This window comes from Oncorhynchus clarkii, chromosome 17 (genome assembly GCF_045791955.1).
Source record: "Oncorhynchus clarkii lewisi isolate Uvic-CL-2024 chromosome 17, UVic_Ocla_1.0, whole genome shotgun sequence".
NCBI lineage: Eukaryota > Metazoa > Chordata > Actinopteri > Salmoniformes > Salmonidae > Oncorhynchus > Oncorhynchus clarkii.
The window spans coordinates 79,185,153-79,207,652 of record NC_092163.1 but is presented as its reverse complement, the minus strand read 5'-3'; the positions used below and the strand labels follow the sequence as shown (position 1 = coordinate 79,207,652).

The 22,500-nt window shown below is 47.0% G+C and overlaps 1 protein-coding gene across 1 annotated transcript in view; it reads right to left on the bottom strand.

Moving 5' to 3' along the window:
• The window catches only part of LOC139371458 (DDB1- and CUL4-associated factor 1-like), a 32,002-nt gene extending 10,246 nt beyond the window's left edge, over positions 1–21,756 (bottom strand). Inside the window, exons 1-10 of the mRNA XM_071111884.1 lie at positions 21,604–21,756; positions 17,752–17,931; positions 17,084–17,293; positions 16,515–16,684; positions 14,380–14,504; positions 9,436–9,641; positions 9,000–9,243; positions 7,893–8,559; positions 5,363–5,545; positions 1,404–1,602 (exon numbers count right to left, since the gene is read on the bottom strand). Of these exons, the coding sequence (XP_070967985.1) occupies positions 1,404–1,602; positions 5,363–5,545; positions 7,893–8,559; positions 9,000–9,243; positions 9,436–9,641; positions 14,380–14,504; positions 16,515–16,684; positions 17,084–17,293; positions 17,752–17,931; positions 21,604–21,669 (2,250 nt within the window). The 5' untranslated portion in view covers positions 21,670–21,756. The remainder of the gene's footprint in view (positions 1–1,403; positions 1,603–5,362; positions 5,546–7,892; positions 8,560–8,999; positions 9,244–9,435; positions 9,642–14,379; positions 14,505–16,514; positions 16,685–17,083; positions 17,294–17,751; positions 17,932–21,603) is intronic.
• Positions 21,757–22,500: the final 744 nt, after the last annotated feature.

Below are 22,500 nucleotides of genomic sequence, written 5' to 3'. Positions count from 1 at the left end.
CTCTTATACGAGTCCTGAAGTTCAGTACATACGTCCCTCACCTCTTATACGAGTCCTGTAGTTCAGTACATACGTCCCTCACCTCTTATACGAGTCCTGAAGTTCAGTACATACGTCCCTCACCTCTTATACGAGTCCTGAAGTTCAGTACATACGTCCCTCACCTCTTATACGAGTCCTGTAGTTCAGTACATACGTCCCTCGCCTCTTATACGAGTCCTGTAGTTCAGTACATACGTCCCTCACCTCTTATACGAGTCCTGAAGTTCAGTACATACGTCCCTCACCTCTTATACGAGTCCTGAAGTTCAGTACATACGTCCCTCACCTCTTATACGAGTCCTGTAGTTCAGTACATACGTCCCTCACCTCTTATACGAGTCCTGAAGTTCAGTACATACGTCCCTCACCTCTTATACGAGTCCTGTAGTTCAGTACATACGTCCCTCACCTCTTATACGAGTCCTGAAGTTCAGTACATACGTCCCTCACCTCTTATACGAGTCCTGAAGTTCAGTACATACGTCCCTCACCTCTTATACGAGTCCTGTAGTTCAGTACATACGTCCCTCACCTCTTATACGAGTCCTGAAGTTCAGTACATACGTCCCTCACCTCTTATACGAGTCCTGAAGTTCAGTACATACGTCCCTCACCTCTTATACGAGTCCTGTAGTTCAGTACATACGTCCCTCGCCTCTTATACGAGTCCTGTAGTTCAGTACATACGTCCCTCACCTCTTATACGAGTCCTGAAGTTCAGTACATACGTCCCTCACAAGAAAAAAAATTGCTTCAAGGACCCATAAGTCCGACATGGATTTTCCACAATTTCGAATTTTGTTAAAAACACTTAAAACCGATATTCCTTGGTGAAGCAGTACTTGAGTAAAAGACGTTTTAAAGTAGTCAAGATTAGTGAGAGAGAGAAAAAAAAAATCTATTAAGTTACATTAGATATGATTTTTTTTAGGATATATCCGAAGTATCGTTTTGACAATATCACAATATAATTTTTGCGCTAGTTGGCTGTACCAAAACGACAGTATTTTTCCTTCATAGCTTGTTCTCCAACATATTTTAAAATATTTTCTCATGTCTCTCTATCGTCCCTCTGCAGCAAACATCAAAAGCATATGACATGACAGGTTTGATTTTGAGTTCTGATATTTGGCAAATGTGGTAAGTAGTACACAAGATATCATCCAAGGGTGGTGTGTCCAAGTCATCCTGATGGTGGCGCCGTGGGGCCAAATCTTAAACCCGGGCATGGGTGCTTGCAGCTATATTTTTTAGATGCAGTAGTAGTATGATTATTACTAATGAGACGTGATGATTCCAGGTGAGTGATGGCCGTAGCCATCCTCCTCCTGACCACTCTGATCATCCAACAATCTACATACCCGTGAGGGCTCCAGGTGAGTGATGGCTGAAGTATGACAGCTGTAGCTAGCCTCCTCCTGACCGCTGAACACGTTATAGAGCTTCAGGTGTCCTGTACACGTCCCCAGCATCAGGAAACGCTCGCGAGCTGAGAAGGCACAGCAGGTGAAACCACTGTCATCCTCCTCAGCCTCCCTGAACACTGAGATGGGCCGGAACCTGGGGGGGGAGAGACATCATGAAGGGGTTAGTTAAAGAGATGGAGAGACATGAAGGGGTTAGTTAAAGAGATGGAGAGACATCATGAAGGGGTTAGTTAAAGAGATGGAGAGGCATGAAGGGGTTAGTTAAAGAGATGGAGAGACATGAAGGGGTTAGTTAAAGAGATGGAGAGACATGAAGGGGTTAGTTAAAGAGATGGAGAGACATGAAGGGGTTAGTTAAAGAGATGGAGAGAGACATCATGAAGGGGTTAGTTAAAGAGATGGAGAGACATCATGAAGGGGTTAGCTAAAGAGATGGAGAGACATCATGAAGGGGTTAGTTAAATAGATGGAGAGACATCATGAAGGGGTTAGTTAAAGAGATGGAGAGGCATGAAGGGGTTAGTTAAAGAGATGGAGAGGGAGAGAGACCGAGGAGAGGAACAACTCGCTACAGAAAGAGAAAGGAAAGGAGGGTAGTTAACAGATCGACAGTCACTGTCCAAAATCTGGCTTGCAGACTACTTACTTAACTGCATACTGTGTAATAATTAAAAACATATGTACTTTTATTTAACTAGGCAAGTCAGTTAAGAACAAATTCTTATTTTCAATGACGGCCTAAGAACAGTGGTTTAACTGCCTTGTTCAGGGAGCAGAACGACAGATTTTCACCTTGTCAGCTCGGGGCTTCGATCTTGCAAACCTTTCGGTTACCAGTCCAACGCTCTAACCACTAGGCTACCTACCTCCTCTACGCTCTAACCACTAGGCTACCTACCTCCTCTACACTCTAACCACTAGGCTACCTACCTCCTCTACACTCTAACCACTAGGCTACCTGCCACCTCTACACTCTAACCACTAGGCTACTAATACCTAGAATGTACGGTTTAATAAAAACCAACGCACTAAGTAACAAATATCAGCATACTAGTCTCCTCCTACGGAGAACAAATCATTTCATGTGTAACTGCGTTGATTCCAGGGACACTTATTCATTTTTTGGTACAGCGAGTCCCCCCCCCCCTCAGCTGATTATCAGCTGTTGTCAAAGACGTGGGTCTGGAAAAAAACATCTTCTTCAATAGTATGAACTGAACTGTACTTTGATGAAAAGCCTGAATGATATATGACATCCTGGCATTTAAAACAAACTAAATGTTCTACATTTCACATACTATACTTTTTTGTTAGTATGTCTACTGTTTAGTAATGGTATTTGGACACGGCCAGAGGTTTCATCTCAGTCGTTTTAAAGTGTTTTCTTCTCCTCCTTTGAAGGAGGTGAGGAAAGGAAGGTAGCCACATCAGACTATTGACATGAACCCCCCCCCTAAAAAAGACAAGAGGCCTGGATGTAAATGCGGGCCGGGGGCCTGGATGTAAATGCGGGCCGGGGCCTGGATGTAAATGCGGGCCGGGGCCTGGATGTAAATGCGGGCCGGGGCCTGGATGTAAATGCCGGGGGCCTGGATGTAAATGCGGGCCGAGGACTGGATGTAAATGCCGGGGGCCTGGATGTAAATGCGGGCCGGGGCCTGGATGTAAATGCGGGCCGGGGGCCTGGATGTAAATGCCGGGGGCCTGGATGTAAATGCGGGCCGGGGCCTGGATGTAAATGCCGGGGGCCTGGATGTAAATGCGGGCCGGGGGCCTGGATGTAAATGCGGGCCGGGGGCCTGGATGTAAATGCGGGCCGGGGGCCTGGATGTAAATGCGGGCCGGGGCCTGGATGTAAATGCGGGCCGGGGACTGGATGTAAATGCGGGCCGGGGCCTGGATGTAAATGCGGGCCGGGGCCTGGATGTAAATGCGGGCCGGGGGCCTGGATGTAAATGCGGGCCGGGGGCCTGGATGTAAATGCGGGCCGGGGGCCTGGATGTAAATGCGGGCCGGGGGCCTGGATGTAAATGCGGGCCGGGGGCCTGGATGTAAATGCGGGCCGGGGGCCTGGATGTAAATGCGGGCCGGGGGCCTGGATGTAAATGCGGGCCGGGGGCCTGGATGTAAATGCGGGCCGGGGGCCTGGATGTAAATGCGGGCCGGGGCCTGGATGTAAATGCGGGCCGGGGCCTGGATGTAAATGCGGGCCGGGGCCTGGATGTAAATGCGGGCCGGGGCCTGGATGTAAATGCGGGCCGGGGCCTGGATGTAAATGCCGGGGGCCTGGATGTAAATGCGGGCCGAGGACTGGATGTAAATGCCGGGGGCCTGGATGTAAATGCGGGCCGAGGACTGGATGTAAATGCGGGCCGGGGGCCTGGATGTAAATGCGGGCCGGGGCCTGGATGTAAATGCGGGCCGGGGGCCTGGATGTAAATGCGGGCCGGGGCCTGGATGTAAATGCCGGGGGCCTGGATGTAAATGCGGGCCGAGGACTGGATGTAAATGCGGGCCGGGGCCTGGATGTAAATGCGGGCCGGGGCCTGGATGTAAATGCGGGCCGGGGCCTGGATGTAAATGCGGGCCGAGGACTGGATGTAAATGCGGGCCGAGGACTGGATGTAAATGCGGGCCGAGGACTGGATGTAAATGCGGGCCGGGGCCTGGATGTAAATGCGGGCCGGGGCCTGGATGTAAATGCGGGCCGGGGGCCTGGATGTAAATGCGGGCCGGGGGCCTGGATGTAAATGCGGGCCGGGGGCCTGGATGTAAATGCGGGCCGGGGGCCTGGATGTAAATGCGGGCCGGGGGCCTGGATGTAAATGCCGGGGGCCTGGATGTAAATGCGGGCCGGGGCCTGGATGTAAATGCGGGCCGGGGGCCTGGATGTAAATGCGGGCCGGGGCCTGGATGTAAATGCGGGCCGGGGCCTGGATGTAAATGCCGGGGGCCTGGATGTAAATGCGGGCCGGGGCCTGGATGTAAATGCGGGCCGGGGCCTGGATGTAAATGCGGGCCGGGGCCTGGATGTAAATGCGGGCCGGGGCCTGGATGTAAATGCGGGCCGGGGCCTGGATGTAAATGCGGGCCGGGGCCTGGATGTAAATGCGGGCCGGGGCCTGGATGTAAATGCGGGCCGGGGCCTGGATGTAAATGCCGGGGGCCTGGATGTAAATGCGGGCCGGGGCCTGGATGTAAATGCGGGCCGGGGGCCTGGATGTAAATGCGGGCCGAGGACTGGATGTAAATGCGGGCCGAGGACTGGATGTAAATGCGGGCCGGGGCCTGGATGTAAATGCGGGCCGGGGCCTGGATGTAAATGCGGGCCGGGGGCCTGGATGTAAATGCGGGCCGGGGGCCTGGATGTAAATGCGGGCCGGGGGCCTGGATGTAAATGCGGGCCGGGGGCCTGGATGTAAATGCCGGGGGCCTGGATGTAAATGCCGGGGGCCTGGATGTAAATGCCGGGGGCCTGGATGTAAATGCCGGGGGCCTGGATGTAAATGCGGGCCGGGGCCTGGATGTAAATGCGGGCCGGGGCCTGGATGTAAATGCGGGCCGGGGCCTGGATGTAAATGCGGGCCGGGGGCCTGGATGTAAATGCGGGCCGGGGCCTGGATGTAAATGCGGGCCGGGGCCTGGATGTAAATGCCGGGGGCCTGGATGTAAATGCGGGCCGGGGCCTGGATGTAAATGCGGGCCGGGGCCTGGATGTAAATGCGGGCCGGGGCCTGGATGTAAATGCGGGCCGGGGCCTGGATGTAAATGCGGGCCGGGGCCTGGATGTAAATGCGGGCCGGGGCCTGGATGTAAATGCCGGGGGCCTGGATGTAAATGCGGGCCGGGGGCCTGGATGTAAATGCCGGGGGCCATTCTGAGGTGAAACCTACCTGCTGAAGATGAGGTGTCTGTCCAGACAACCTCCGTCCACCCCTCCATGTTTAGGATACAGCACCCTGCTGGTCAGTCTGGAGGTGAAGTTAGTCGGGGCCTGGCATCTCTGCTTGGGCTCTGGGCACTGGTGGGGTGTGAACAGGGAGAAGGGGGGGCAGGTAGTCACCGGGTTCCTACACCTGAAATAAATGTACAAAAATACATCAGAAATGAGTCAATAAGCGTGGTATTTTCAAATGCCAGGCATGTTACAAATCATGTCACATGAGGGGTGGGGGGAGAGAGAGGGGTGGGAGAGAGAGAGAGAGAGGTGGGGAGAGAGAGAGGGGGAAAGAGAGAGGGGGGTGGAGGGAGAGAGAGGTGGGGAGAGAGAGAGAGAGAGGTGGGGAGAGAGAGAGGGGGGTGGAGGGAGAGAGAGGGGTGGGGGGAGAGAGAGAGGGGTGGGGAGAGAGAGAGGGGGGTGGGGAGAGAGAGAGGGGTGGGGGGAGAGAGAGGGGTGGGAGGAGAGAGAGGGGTGGGAGGAGAGAGAGGGGTGGGGGGAGAGAGAGGGGTGGGAGGAGAGAGAGGGGTGGGAGGAGAGAGAGGGGTGGGAGGAGAGAGAGGGGTGGGAGGAGAGAGAGGGGTGGGAGGAGAGAGAGGGGTGGGAGGAGAGAGAGGGGTGGGAGGAGAGAGAGGGGTGGGGAGAGAGAGAGGGGGGTGGGAGGAGAGAGAGAGAGATCATGTCATTGCTACTATTGGCTGGACATACGATAGAGCAAGTCAAAGTGTATAAATATTTGGGTGTGGGTTGATGAGCTGAGCTTCACTGTGCATGTAGAGAACTGACGTGGCTGAAAGTTAGCCGTAGTTGGCTAGCTAGCAAGCAAGGGATAAGAACGTTGCCCGCCAGTATGTTGTACTGTATGTGTGTTTATAGTTTTGTTTTAATGTTGTGTTAGTGTCTGAAACGTTGTTCCCCCTGCTGCTATTGGACCAGGTCTTTCTTGGAAAAGAGATGTTATCTCAATGAGGAAAAACCTGGATAAATAAAAGGTTAAATATACACACAGTTCATCTACACATAATAACAACAAAGTAAAACCATTGGAAATTAATTAAAAAAATACAAAACTGAAATATTCCATTTACATAAGTATTCAGACTCTTTACTCAATACTCTGTTGAAGCACCTTTGGTGGCGATTACAGCCTTGAGTCTTCTTGGGTATGACGCTACAAGCTTGACACACCTAAATTTGGGGAGTTTCTCCCATTCTTCTCTGCAGATCCTCTCAAGCTCGGTCAAGTTGGATGAGGAGCGTTTTCAGGTCTCTCCAGAGATGTTCAATCAGGTTCAAGTCTGGGCTCCGGCCGGGCCACTTAAGGACATTCAGAGACTCCTACGTTGTCTTGGCTGTGTGCTTAGGGTCGTTGTCCTGTTGGAAGGTGAACCTTCGCTCCAGTAGGAGGTACTGAGCGCTCTGGAGCAGATTTTCATCAAGGATCTCTGTAATTTTCTCCGTTCATCTTTCCCTCGATCCTGACTAGTCTCCCAGTTCCTGCTGCTGAAAAACATCCCCACAGCATGATGCTGCCACCACCACGCTTCACCGTAGGGATGGTGCCAGGTTTCCTCCAGATGTGATGCTTCGGCATTCAAGCCAAAGAGTTCAATCTTGGTTTCATCAGACCAGAGAATCTTGTTTCTTATGGTCTGAGAGTCCTTTAGGTGCCTTTTGGCAAATATCAAGCCGGCTGTCATGTGCCTTTTACTGAGGAGTGGCTTCCATTTGGCCACTCTACCATAAAAGCCTGATTGGTGGAGAGCTGCAGAGATGGTTGTCCTTCTGGAAGGTTCTCCCATCTCCACAGAGGAACTGTTAGAGTGACCATCAGGTTCTTGGTCACCTCCCTGACCAAGGCCCTTCTCCCCAGATTGCTCAGTTTGGCCGGTCAGCCAGCTCTAGGAAGAGTCTTGGTGATTCCAAACTTCTTCCATTTAAGAATGATGGAGTCCACTGTGTTCTTGGGGACCTTCAATGCTGCATAAATGTTGTTGTACGCTTCCCCAGATCTGTGCCTCGACACAATCCTGTCTCCGAGCTCTACGGACAATTCCTTCGACCTCATGGCTTGATTTTTACTCTGACATGCACTGTCAACTGTGGGACCTTATATAGACAGGTGTGTACCTTTCCAAATCATGTCCAATCCATTCACCACAGCTAGGCTACAATCAAGTTGTAGAAACATCAAGGATGATCAATGGAAACAGGATGCATCTGAGCTCAATTTCGAGTCTCATAGCGAAGGGTCTGAATACCCTTTATGTAATAAATATGTAGATAAGGTATTTCTGTTTTTTTAATTTAATTTGCAAATGTATGTAAAAACTTGTTTTCGCTTTATGAATATATATAATAATAATAATATAGAATAAGGCTGTTACGTAACAAAATGTGTAAAAAGTCAAGGGGTCTGAATATTTTCTGAATTCTGGTGATGACAACATAAACGTTAAACAAACAACAACAAAAAGTGTTCAAACCTGGCGTGCTGCTCCCTGAGGTACTCCGTGATGATGCTGTCCAGGGCAGGCGGGGAAGGCAGGTGTCTGTCCAGCTGTTTCTTCATGGCAGGACTCTGGCTAAAAGCTCCGTGGTCTGACTTCTGTCTCAGCACACTGGAGGTCCGTTTCCCACTGCTGCCACCAAGTCCAGTCCCAGGGCTACAGAGGACCGAGGAGCGCTCCCGCGTGAACAGGATACGCCCGATCTGGGGCGAACCATGGGGAGGTGGGCCGTGAGGGGTACAAGGAGGGAAGGAGGAGGAGGGACGTGGCGTCTGGACCGAGGAAGACGAAGACGATTGGGTCACCGCAGTGAGGCGAGCAGCCACTACCACTCCTCCGTTGACCATGCCCCTTGGGGTTCTGGGTAATACAGCGGATGAAGAGACAGGGGGAGGAGCCACAGAGACTGCCTGGTAGAGCGAGGGGGAGGAGGAGAGGGGGATGGAGAGGGAGAGCGGGCCGCAGGGGAGATTAGCCTCCTTGGTGAGGGCTGAGGCGGTATCCTGGAGTCCTTTAGCCACCAGGTGGTTCCTGATGAGCAGCAACAACTCCTTCTCAGGAAAGGAGATACGTGATTGGGCCACAACGTTTGCCCTCTGGAGCCGGGCCAAAGACACATCTGTCCCTATCAACAAGGGTTTACCTGAGGAAAACAGACACATTATGAAAAGAAAGATCCTTTTGTCCCAGTTGTTTATACTACCGTTCATTTTTTATCAGAGGCGGGACAACATCAGTATCGTAATATTTTTCCCACGGCAAAAAATAAATAAAATAAACACAGACCAAACTAATTTGGTTCTTTAAAAACCTGCTGTATGTAAAACATTGTGTGCTTGTAGCTCGGAAAATAAATACATGTGACTCTGGCTAAAATAATAAAATAATAAATAATGGTTGGTTTCCAACAATAGGGCTGTTTTCCTAAAGAAGTTAAATTGTGCTTCGTGGCATCGTCCCGAACTAACATTTTACAATCTCAGATTTATGGTTTTCCGTATCGTATTGCTACCTTGTATGAAACTGGCTATGCAAATAAAAAGTTTGTCTGTTTTGAAGGTGGTTTTTGGTGATTTGATTTACCCGACACCCTCTCTATGAGCTCGGCAGAGTAACGGCAGAAGCGGACGTGTTGGGAGCGTTTGTCCTGCAGCACAGGTTCCTTCATCAGCTGCTGGATGTGTGAGGAGGAGAATAGAGGCAGCTTGGAGATGATCTGGCTGACAGACCTGGAGCGAGACAGACCAACCAGAGCCTTGCAAGCCAACGCTCGAATCAGATCTGCGTCCGTGATGGGCATCTTGACCGACAGTAAACCAAGGAGGACCTGGAAGAACAGTTTAGTTACAGAAGAAAACAAAAAAAATAGTTGTAAAAATGTTTGAGGATCAACGAGAAGCCCTTCTTTACTACGGTAAGTAACAGAGAAATAAGATATATTTTACACCCCGTTCCCCCGAGACACACGCATACATACACCTACACAGAGGACACGAGTCACAACCCCTAGGTCACCTACCTTAATGCCGTTGTTGGCCTGGACAACGTTCCACATCTTGGTGAGCACACTCTCCTGTGGGGGGTGATGCAGAAAGCTGCCCATGGAAGTGAGGGTCTGGTCGGGGGCACACACACAGTTGGTGACCACCTGGAGCGCTGACTTCTGGATCTCTGCATCGTTGACAAACACCTCTCCCTCCGCCACCCCCAGGATTATACTCATTCCTGCAGGAGGAACACAGTGAAAGGTAACTTTCTTGTCTAACATAGTATTGAGAAAAAAATTATAGTCCAGTCACAGGTTTAAGAAATATTTCAGATTGTATAAAACGTGTACAGATACAGAAAATAGACTGATCTAGCCGTATAGATATAGAGAATATAGAGCAACTGATCTAGCAGTATAGAGAATATAGAGCAACTGATCTAGCAGCATAGATAGAGAATATAGAGCAACTGATCTAGCAGTATAGAGAATATAGAGCAACTGATCTAGCAGTATAGAGAATATAGAGAATATAGAGCAACTGATCTAGCAGTATAGATAGAGAATATAGAGCAACTGATCTAGCAGCATAGATAGAGAATATAGAGCAACTGATCTAGCAGTATAGAGAATATAGAGCAACTGATCTAGCAGTATATATAATATAGAGCAACTGATCTAGCAGCATAGATATCGAGAATATAGAGCAACTGATCTAGCAGCATAGATATCGAGAATATAGAGCAACTGATCTATCAGTATAGAGAATATAGAGCAACTGATCTATCAGTATAGAGAATATAGAGCAACTGATCTATCAGTATAGAGAATATAGAGCAACTGATCTATCAGTATAGAGAATATAGAGCAACTGATCTATCAGTATAGAGAATATAGAGCAACTGATCTATCAGTATAGAGAATATAGAGCAACTGATCTAGCAGTATAGATATAGAGAATATAGAGCAACTGATCTAGCAGTATAGATAGAGAATATAGAGCAACTGATCTATATGTATAGATATAGAGAATATAGAGCAACTGATCTAGCAGTATAGACAGATAATATAGAGCGACTGGTCTAGTAATATAGAGCGACTGGTCTAGTATTCTAGATAGAGAATATAGAGCGACTGGTCTAGTAATATAGATGTAGAATATAGAGCGACTGGTCTAGTAATATAGATGGAGAATATAGAGCGACTGGTCTAGTAATATAGATGGAGAATATAGAGCGACTGGTCTAGTAATATAGATGGAGAATATAGAGCGACTGATCTAGTAATATAGATGGAGAATATAGAGCGACTGATCTAGTAATATAGAGGGACTAGTCTAGTATTCTAGATAGAGAATATAGAGCGACTGCTATAGTAATATAGATAGAGAATATAGAGTGACTGGTCTTGTAATATAGCTCTAGGGAATATAGAGTGACTGGTCTAGTAATATAGCTCTAGAGAATATAGAGTGACTGGTCTTGTAATATAGACGGAGAATATAGAGCGACTGGTCTAGTATTATAGATAGAGCATAGAGTAAATGACCTAGTAATATAGGCAGAGAATAGAGTAAATTACCTAGTATTATAGATATAAAGAATATAAAGCGACTGCCCTAGTAATATAGATATAAATAATATAGACCAGTGGTCTCTAACCTTTGACTGAAGATCACTTCAAGTCAAAATGCAAGCAGAGATCTACCACTCAGATTATATATATATATATATTTTTTTTTTAAACATGACCTAAAAAAACAGAAGCCTCAGCAACATTAATCTATTAAAAACAGTTCTGTAGCAATGAGGTTTGCGCAGTAGGCTATAGGCCCAATACATTATCACTGCATTTTGGCTTTGCTTGAATTGCCCTGCCAATTAGGTTTTTCCCTTCTCAGACCATTTTGAAATTATATTTCATGTGAGGTACATGATCATGTAACATGTCTGTGTCATTATTTTCTGCCCGCTGCTGAAATGTTACTCCCCTTCTCGGGCAACGACCCACTCACACAGAAGGGTCATTCCGATAATGGCTGTTTATGTAGATTTTTTTTAAGTGATTGATAACATTTACAAGTGTGCCTTCATGAATTACATTAAGAAAAATAATTAAACTAATTCCCATTACTTTTCATGACCTTACAAAGCCTCATTTGACAACTTGGGACAGCCGAATCATGAGCATTCAGGCTGGCGCGTTTTCAAATATGCTCAATCTCCAACAGCCTACTGTAAAACATACAGATTCACAGACTAGCTGCAAATAAACGTCAACAAAGCTGATCCAAGGAAATGAATGCCCACTGCCCATTGCTATTCAATGCAGATCCCAGCCTTCATTGCGCTTCGATCAACCTTTTTATGCCTTGATGTGTGAATCTGGGCTGACGACAGGCTGTTGTTTTATAGCCTGTAAGCAAACTAGAGGTGGCGGTGCTGTTCCCTGGTAGGCCGTCATCGTCTAGAGGTGGAGGTGCTGTTCCCTGGTAGGCCGTCATCGTCTAGAGGTGGAGGTGCTGTTCCCTGGTAGGCCGTCATCGTCTAGAGGTGCTGTTCCCTGGTAGGCCGTCATCGTCTAGAGGTGGAGGTGCTGTTCCCTGGTAGGCCGTCATCGTCTAGAGGTGGAGGTGCTGTTCCCTGGTAGGCCGTCATCGTCTAGAGGTGGAGGTGCTGTTCCCTGGTAGGCCGTCATCGTCTAGAGGTGGAGGTGCTGTTCCCTGGTAGGCCGTCATCGTCTAGAGGTGGCGGTGGTGTTCCCTGGTAGGCCGTCATCGTCTAGAGGTGCTGTTCCCTGGTAGGCCGTCATCGTCTAGAGGTGGAGGTGCTGTTCCCTGGTAGGCCGCCATCGTCTAGAGGTGGAGGTGCTGTTCCCTGGTAGGCCGTCATCGTCTAGAGGTGGAGGTGCTGTTCCCTGGTAGTCCGTCATTGTCTAGAGGTGGAGGTGCTGTTCCCTGGTAGGCCGTCATCGTCAGTACGGATCTCCGGACATCTCCGGCCCCGGTCGAGAACTTTTTAAAATGTATTTTCTATTTTACCTTTATTTTACTAGGAAGGCCAGTTAAGAACAAATTCTTATTTTCAATGACGGCCTAGGAACAGTGGGTTCAGCCTTGTTCAGGGGCAGAACAACAGATTTTTACCTTGTCAGCTCGGGGATTCGATCCAGCAACCTTTCGGTTACTGGCCCAACGCTCTAACCACTAGGCTACCTGCCGGTTACTGGCCCAACGCTCTAACCACTAGACTACCTGCCGCCCCTACACTCTAACCACTAGGTAACCTGCCCCCTCTACACTCTAACCACAAGGCTACCTGCCGCCCCTACACTCTAACCACTAGGCTACCCTGCCGCCCCTACACTCTAACCACTAGGCTACCTGCCCCCTCTACACTCTAACCACAAGGCTACCTGCCGTACTGATGACAACGCAAACGTATCAAAACACTTTGCTACTCATTTATTGCAGCTGCAGTGCTGGTTGTAGTGTGAGTGGAAGTAGGGAGAACGTTCATTTCTTGACTTATAAAAAAAGAAAAATCATTGACATTGCTGAATAACAACTTAAACATGAACTTACTCATAAAAACAGCAGCTCTTTGCTGTATTCGTTGAGTCATGGACTGTAAAAAATAAATGTAAAAAAGCCTTGAATGTACAGCTAAGTTGGATACTGCGAGATTTCAAAACGTGAAATGGTTCAAAAAAGGGAACACTTCCTTCCTGGCACGAGGCCTGCCGCCAGCAGCAAGAAACTAATAAAACAAATAGGAATGTTTGGTGATCGACTAGAAACGCCTTGGACACCGACCAGTTGGTGATCACTGCTCTAGAGAGACTGACCTAGTAGTATATAGAGAATCTAGAGAGACTGACCTGGTAGTATAGAGAGAATCTAGAGAGACTGACCTGGTAGTATAGATAGAGAGAATCTAGAGACTGACCTAGTAGTATATAGAGAATGTAGAGACTAACCTAGTAGTATAGATAGAGAATCCAGAGACTGACCGAGTAGTATAGATATATAGAATCTAGAGAGACTGACCGAGTAGTATAGATTGAGAATCTAGAGAGACTGACCGAGTAGTATAGATATATATATATAGAGAGAATCTAGAGAGACTGACCTAGTAGTATAGATAGAGAATCCAGAGACTGACCGAGTAGTATAGATTGAGAATCTAGAGAGACTGACCTAGTAGTATAGATAGAGAATCTAGAGAGACTGACCTAGTAGTATAGATATATATATATAGAGAGAATCTAGAGAGACTGACCTAGTAGTATAGATAGAGAATCTAGAGAGACTGACCTAGTAGTATAGATATATATATATATAGAGAATCTAGAGAGACTGACCTAGTAGTATAGATAGAGAATCTAGAGAGACTGACCTAGTAGTATAGATATAGAGAATCTAGAGAGACTGACCTAGTAGTATAGATATAGAGAATCTAGAGAGACTGACCTAGTAGTATAGATATAGAGAATCTAGAGAGACTGACCTAGTAGTATAGATATAGAGAATCTAGAGAGACTGACCTAGTAGTATAGATATAGAGAATCTAGAGAGACTGACCTAGTAGTATAGATATAGAGAATCTAGAGAGACTGACCTAGTAGTATAGATATAGAGAATCTAGAGAGACTGACCTAGTAGTATAGATATAGAGAATCTAGAGAGACTGACCTAGTAGTGTAGATAGAGCACCTAGAGAGACTGACCGAGTAGTATATAGAGAATCTAGAGAGACTGACATAGTAGTATAGATAGAGAATCTATAGAGACTGACCTAGCAGTATAGATATATAGAATCTAGAGAGACTGACATAGTAGTATAGATATAGAGAATCTAGAGAGACTGACCTAGCAGTATAGATATATAGAATCTAGAGAGACTGACATAGTAGTATAGATAGAGAATGTAGAGACTGACCTAGCAGTATAGATATAGAGAATCTAGAGAGACATACCGACAGTGCAGACGGTGGATCCTCCTTCATCCAGCACGTCCACAGTCTCAGCTAGCAGCAGTTGAACTTTAGGTACTACAGTCAGCATAGCCAGGATGTCCAGGGCGAAACGCACCGTATCAGACCTGGTAGACAGAACAGTAAGTAAGACAGTATTATCTCTATGGGGGTACAGCAGTCTTACTGACAAGGGGAGGAGGAGACTGAGCAGGACTTTTATCTTAGCTCACTATAGATATAACTGTAACTGCCTTCTAGACCTTGGAGGAAAAAAAACACTTTTTAAAATCGCAATGTGTGTATAGGTATTATCCAACGTGTACATGTTGTCATGACAACAAAACGACAGCGAGAAACTGGCTGAAGAACAAAGAGATGTGTGAAGTCTTCATCAGAAGAATGTGCAGGTGTTAAAATCAGGTCAATTAGAGAGACTACAGGTAACCTACCTGCCATAGTAACTCCTCCAGTAAAATCAGGTCAATTAGAGAGACTACAGGTAACCTACCTGCCATAGTAACTCCTCCAGTAAAATCAGGTCAATTAGAGAGACTACAGGTAACCTACCTGCCATAGTAACTCCTCCAGTAAAATCAGGTCAATTAGAGAGACTACAGGTAACCTACCTGCCATAGTAACTCCTCTAGTAAAATCAGGTCAATTAGAGAGACTACAGGTAACCTACGTGCCATAGTAACTCCTCCAGTAAAATCAGGTCAATTAGAGAGACTACAGGTAACCTACCTGCCATTGTAACTCCTCCAGTAAAATCAGGTCAATTAGAGAGACTACAGGTAACCTACCTGCCATAGTAACTCCTCTAGTAAAATCAGGTCAATTAGAGAGACTACAGGTAACCTACCTGCCATAGTAACTCCTCTAGTAAAATCAGGTCAATTAGAGAGACTACAGGTGACCTACGTGCCATAGTAACTCCTCCAGTAAAATCAGGTCAATTAGAGAGACTACAGGTAACCTACCTGCCGTAGTAACTCCTCCAGTAAAATCAGGTCAATTAGAGAGACTACTGGTAACCTACCTGCCATAGTAACTCCTCCAGTAAAATCAGGTCAATTAGAGAGACTACAGGTAACCTACCTGCCATAGTAATTCCTCCAGTAAAATCAGGTCAATTAGAGAGACTACAGGTAACCTACCTGCCATAGTAACTCCTCCAGTAAAATCAGGTCAATTAGAGAGACTACAGGTAACCTACCTGCCATAGTAACTCCTCTAGTAAAATCAGGTCAATTAGAGAGACTACAGGTAACCTACCTGCCATAGTAACTCCTCCAGTAAAATCAGGTCAATTAGAGAGACTACAGGTAACCTACCTGCCATAGTAACTCCTCTAGTAAAATCAGGTCAATTAGAGAGACTACAGGTAACCTACCTGCCATAGTAACTCCTCCAGTAAAATCAGGTCAATTAGAGAGACTACAGGTAACCTACCTGCCGTAGTAACTCCTCCAGTAAAATCAGGTCAATTAGAGAGACTACAGGTAACCTACCTGCCATAGTAACTCCTCCAGTAAAATCAGGTCAATTAGAGAGACTACAGGTAACCTACCTGCCATAGTAACTCCTCCAGTAAAATCAGGTCAATTAGAGAGACTACAGGTAACCTACCTGCCATAGTAACTCCTCCAGTAAAATCAGGTCAATTAGAGAGACTACAGGTAACCTACCTGCCGTAGTAACTCCTCCAGTAAAATCAGGTCAATTAGAGAGACTACAGGTAACCTACCTGCCATAGTAACTCCTCCAGTCACAGGCTATAGAGAGACTTCAGGTAACCTACCTGCCATAGTAACTCCTCCAGTCACAGGCTATAGAGAGACTTCAGGTAACCTACCTGCCATAGTAACTCCTCCAGTAAAATCAGGTCAATTAGAGAGACTACAGGTAACCTACCTGCCGTAGTAACTCCTCCAGTAAAATCAGGTCAATTAGAGAGACTACAGGTAACCTACCTGCCATAGTAACTCCTCCAGTCACAGGCTATAGAGAGACTTCAGGTAACCTACCTGCCATAGTAACTCCTCCAGTCACAGGCTATAGAGAGACTTCAGGTAACCTACCTGCCATAGTAACTCCTCCAGTCACAAGCTATAGAGAGACTTCAGGTAACCTACCTGCCATAGTAACTCCTCCAGTCACAGGCTATAGAGATGAGTTGTAACACGAGGGGAATACAGGAGAGCTTGTGAAACACTTCCACAGGTTCCCAGTGAAGCTGAGTGGGTCCACAGTCTATTAGAAAGTCCATCATGTCCACCACCTGCTCATGACTGTACGAACACGACTGTGGGGGGGGACACACAGACACACAACAAGTCATCAATAAGTCAAAATCAACCAATTTTATTTTTCTATTGTGTTATTGATTGTACGTTTGTTTATCCCATGTGTAACTCTGTGTTGTTGTTTGTGTCGACACTGCTTTGCTTTATCTTGGCCAGGTCGTAGTTGTAAATGAGAACTTGTTAAATAAAAGGTTAAATAAATCAAAAATGTATAAAAACAATCGAGCAATCAATCACTGAAATCAATCAATCCGTCTTCGTTATCCATAATCAATCATTAAACTAAATCAATACATACATCTTTATCATCCAAAAGTTAAGTAACATATCTTGATCATATCTAAATGCATGTTAGTTAGTGTGTTCACCTCTGGACATCACTTAAATAGGGAATCTACCTTGTAGTAAGGCTGAGGGTGAACTTGAGCGCCCCCTTCAGTTCTCTGGAGGGACTGTTTGACTTGCTCCACCTTGACAGCCAGGTGGGCCTCGAAGTACCTTCTCAGGCACATACAGGTGTGTTTGGCTGTCTGACGGCTGGAGAACACCTGGTCGTCACTCAACATGGTCCCCTGGTCCTCTGGGTTCAGGATCTCTAATGTACTGATCTAGAGAGAGAGAGAGGTGAGGGGATACACAGCACTGGGTCATGGGTCAGAGGGGACAAAAAAAAAAAACACAGTCCTGACGAGAGAACGTTTTCTTCACAAATTAAACTTAGCGACCGCACCTTCAGGGCTGTGACGCTACAAAAGGAAAGCAATTTCAAGGTCCTCTGGCATCACAACTGTCTTCTGAAATCAATAGCCGAGGGACAACATAGAAGCTAGGCAGTGGAAATACTGCAAGGGGGACTACTGGACCTCTACTCTCTCATTCAGAGCCAATCTCCCCTGTCTCTCCCTCTACTCGCCAGGTTGACTGTCCTGATGACTGCAGTAAGATTCTCTCATTCAGAGCCAATCTCCCCCGTCTCTCCCCCTACTCGCCAGGTTGACCGTCCTGATGACTGCAGTAAGATTCTCTCATTCAGAGCCAATCTCCCCTGTCTCTCACCCCTACTCACCAGGTTAACTAGTCTCCTGAGGCCATCCTGGTGGTCAAACAGCTGCAGTATGGCTCTGAATGAGAAGGAGATGGAGAAGAATATGGTGGTGTGGCAGCAGCCCGACGCGTGGGAACACTCCAGGAGCCACAAGGCATAGCCCACCATGTCTGACAGCACACTGTCCGGCAGCATACACACCTGTAGGAGGAAGAGACAGTCAGGTAACAGACACACCTGTAGGAGGAAGAGACAGCCAGGTAACAGACACACCTGTAGGAGGGACAGACAGTCAGGTAACAGACACGCCTGTAGGAGGAAGAGACAGTCAGGTAACAGACACACCTGTAGGAGGAAGAGACAGTCAGGTAACAGACACACCTGTAGGAGGGACAGACAGTCAGGTAACAGACACGCCTGTAGGAGGAAGAGACAGTCAGGTAACAGACACACCTGTAGGAGGGACAGACAGTCAGGTAACAGGTAACAGACACACCTGTAGGAGGAAGAGACAGTCAGGTAACAGACACACCTGTAGGAGGAAGAGACAGTCAGGTAACAGGTAACAGACACACCTGTAGGAGGAAGAGACAGCCAGGTAACAGACACACCTGTAGGAGGAAGAGACAGTCAGGTAACAGGTACGCCTGTAGGAGGAAGAGACAGTCAGGTAACAGACACGCCTGTAGGAGGAAGAGACAGTCAGGTAACAGACACACCTGTAGGAGGGACAGACAGTCAGGTAACAGACACACCTGTAGGATGGACAGACAGTCAGGTAACAGACACACCTGTAGGAGGGACAGACAGTCAGGTAACAGACACCTGTAGGAGGAAGAGACAGTCAGGTAACAGACACACCTGTAGGAGGAAGAGACAGTCAGGTAACAGGTAACAGACACGCCTGTAGGAGGGAGAGACAGTCAGGTAACAGACACACCTGTAGGAGGAAGAGACAGCCAGGTAACGGACACACCTGTAGGAGGAAGAGACAGCCAGGTAACGGACACACCTGTAGAAGGGACAGACAGGTAACAGACACACCTGTAGTAGGGACAGACAGGTAACAGACACACCTGTAGTAGGGACAGACAGTCAGGTAACAGACACACCTGTAGGATGAAGAGACAGCCAGGTAACGGACACACCTGTAGAAGGGACAGACAGGTAACAGACACACCTGTAGTAGGGACAGACAGGTAACAGACACACCTGTAGTAGGGACAGACAGGTAACAGACACACCTGTAGTAGGGACAGACAGTCAGGCAACAGGTAACAGACACGCCTGTAGGAGGGACAGACAGTCAGGTAACAGACACACCTGTAGGATGAAGAGACAGCCAGGTAACGGACACACCTGTAGGAGGGACAGACAGTCAGGTAACAGACACACCTGTAGGATGAAGAGACAGCCAGGTAACGGACACACCTGTAGAAGGGACAGACAGGTAACAGACACACCTGTAGTAGGGACAGACAGGTAACAGACACACCTGTAGTAGGGACAGACAGTCAGGCAACAGGTAACAGACACGCCTGTAGGAGGAAGAGACAGCCAGGTAACAGACACACCTGTAGGAGGAAGAGACAGCCAAGTAACAGACACACCTGTAGGAGGAAGATACAGTCAGGTAACAGACACGCCTGTAGGAGGAAGAGACAGTCAGGTAAAAGAGACACCTGTAGGAGGGACAGACAGTCAGGTAACAGACACGCCTGTAGGAGGAAGAGACAGTCAGGTAACAAACACGCCTGTAGGAGGAAGAGACAGTCAGGTAACAGACACACCTGTAGGAGGGACAGACAGTCAGGTAACAGACACACCTGTAGGAGGAAGAGACAGTCAGGTAACAGACACGCCTGTAGGAGGAAGAGACAGTCAGGTAACAGGTAACAGACACACCTGTAGGAGGAAGAGACAGCCAGGTAACAGACACACCTGTAGGAGGAAGAGACAGTCAGGTAACAGACACGCCTGTAGGAGGAAGAGACAGTCAGGTAACAGACACACCTGTAGGAGGAAGAGACAGTCAGGTAAGAGACACACCTGTAGGAGGGAGAGACAGTCAGGTAACAGACACGCCTGTAGAAGGAAGAGACAGTCAGGTAACAGACACACCTGTAGGAGGAAGAGACAGTCAGGTAACAGACACGCCTGTAGAAGGAAGAGACAGCCAGGTAACAGACACACCTACACAGTTATATGTCTCAAGTCACATGACAGCAAACAAAATGACATCCAATGAGGTTTCATTTTGGTAGTCGAATGTGGATTTGCTACTGTGTGTGGTAAGTGTGTGTGAGTAAACAGTGCCTTGCAAAAGTATTCATCCCCCTTGGTGATTTTCCTATTTAGTTTCATTACAACCTGTAATTTAAATGTAGTTTTATTTGGATTTCATGTAATGGACATACACACACAATAGTCCTAAATGGTGACGTGAAATGAAAAATAAATAAAAAATTAAATAAAAAAAAGTGGTGTGTTCATATGTATTCACCCCCTTTGCTATGAAGCCCCTAAATAAGATCTGGTGCAACCAATTACCTTCAGAAGTCACAGAATTAGATAAATAAAGTCCACCTGTGTGCAATCTAAGTGTCACATGATCTAAGTATATTTACACCTGTTCTGAAAGGCCCCAGAGTCTACAACACCATTTAGCAAGGGGCACCACCAAGCAAGCGGCACCATGAAGACCAAGGAGCTCTCCAAACAGGTCAGGGACTAAATTGAGGAGAAGTACAGATCAGGGTTGAGTTATAAAAAAATTATCAGAAACGTTGAACATCCCACGGAGCTCCATTAAATCCATTATTTAAAAAATTGAAAGGATATGGCACCACAACAAACCTGTCAAGAGAGGGCCTCCCACCAAAACTCACAGACCAGGCAATGAGGGCATTAGTCAGAGAGGCAACAAAGAGACCAAAGATAACCCTGAAGGATCTGCAAAGCTCCACAGCGGAGATTGGAGTATCTGTCCATAGAACCACTTTAAGCCGTACACTCCACAGAGCTGGACTTTACAGAAGAATGGCCAGAAAAAAGCCATTGCTTAAAGAAAAAAATAAGCAAACACAATTGGTGTTTGCCAAAAGGCATGTGGGAGACTCCCCAAACATATGGAAGAAGGTACTCTGGTCAGATGAGACTAAAATTTAGCTTTTTGGCCATCAAGGAAAACACTATGTCTGGCGCAAACCCTCTCATCACCCCGTGAACATCATCCCCACAGTGAAGCGTGCTGGTGGCACCATCATGCTGCAGGGGATGTTTTTCCATAGGCAGGAACTGGGAAACTGGTCAGAATTGAAGGAATGATGGATTTTTTACTGGGAAAATATTGAGGGAAACCTGTTTCAGTCTTCTAGAGATGTGAGACTGGGACGGAGTTTGACCTTCCAGCAGGACAATGACCCTAAGCTGCTAAAGCAACACACAAGTGTTTTAAGGGGAACATTTAAATGTCTTGGAATGGCCTAGTCAAAGCCCAGACCTCAATCCAGTTGAGAATCTGTGGTATGACTTAAAGATTGCTGTACACTAGCGGAACCCATCCGACTTGAAGGAGCTGGAGCAGTTTTGCCTTGAAGAATGGGCAAGAATGCCAGTGGCTAAATGTGCCAAGCTTATAGAGACATACCCCAAGAGACATGCAGCTTTAATTGCTGCAAAAGGTGGCTCTATTGTAATTATATTATAATCATTTTGCATCTTCAAAGTGGTAGGAATGTTGTGTAAATCAAATGATATACAACCCCCCCCCCCCCCCCAAAAAAAACTATTTTAATTCCAGAATGGCAACAAAACAGGAAAAATGCCAAGGGGGGGTGGATACTTTCGCAAGCCACTGTATATGACTCCTACCCTCTCCATGGCGTCCTGGTTATAAGCTAGGTAGTAGAGACACAGTGACACCCCAGTGGCAGCCATGGAGGGTCTGGGGATTTCCAGCAGTTTCTGCACTCCTCCGTGAGCTATGAAGTCAGCAGCAAACTTCTTGTGCAGGAGCAGGGAGGCGAGGTACTGGGGAGAGAGAGAGCAGAGAGAGAGAGAGAGCAAACGACATCCGTTACAACAACATTCAGACACTATCTCTATGAGAGCAGAACCCTGCCGTTCAGGCCTTCAAATGGTCTTATCACAGACACACAGACACAGCTGATCTGCTACTGTCAGGTTATTGAGATACTCATGTTGTGAGTCTCCTAACCCTTCTCTGTTTCCAGGGGAGTTTCTCTGCACCGCCTGTCGCCTTGAGCTTTCAGTCCGTTTCCTTTATTCTCTACAGGTACTGACTAGCTGACTAAAAAAACAACCCTTATTCTCTACAGGTAATGACTAGTAGCTGACTAAAAAAACAACCCTTATTCTCTACTCTACAGGTAATGACTAGTAGCTGGCTAAAAAAACAACCCTTATTCTCTACAGGTAATGACTAGTAGCTGACTAAAAAAACAACCCTTATTCTCTACTCTACAGGTAATAACTAGTAGCTGGCTAAAAAAACAACCCTTATTCTCTACAGGTAATGACTAGTAGCTGGCTAAAAAAACAACCCTTATTCTCTACAGGTAATGACTAGCTGGCTAAAATAACAACCCTTATTCTCTACAGGTAATGACTAGCTGGCTAAAAAAACAACCCTTATTCTCTACAGGTAATGACTAGCTGGCTAAAATAACAACCCTTATTCTCTACAGGTAATGACTAGCTGGCTAAAATAACAACCCTTATTCTCTACAGGTAATGACTAGTAGCTGG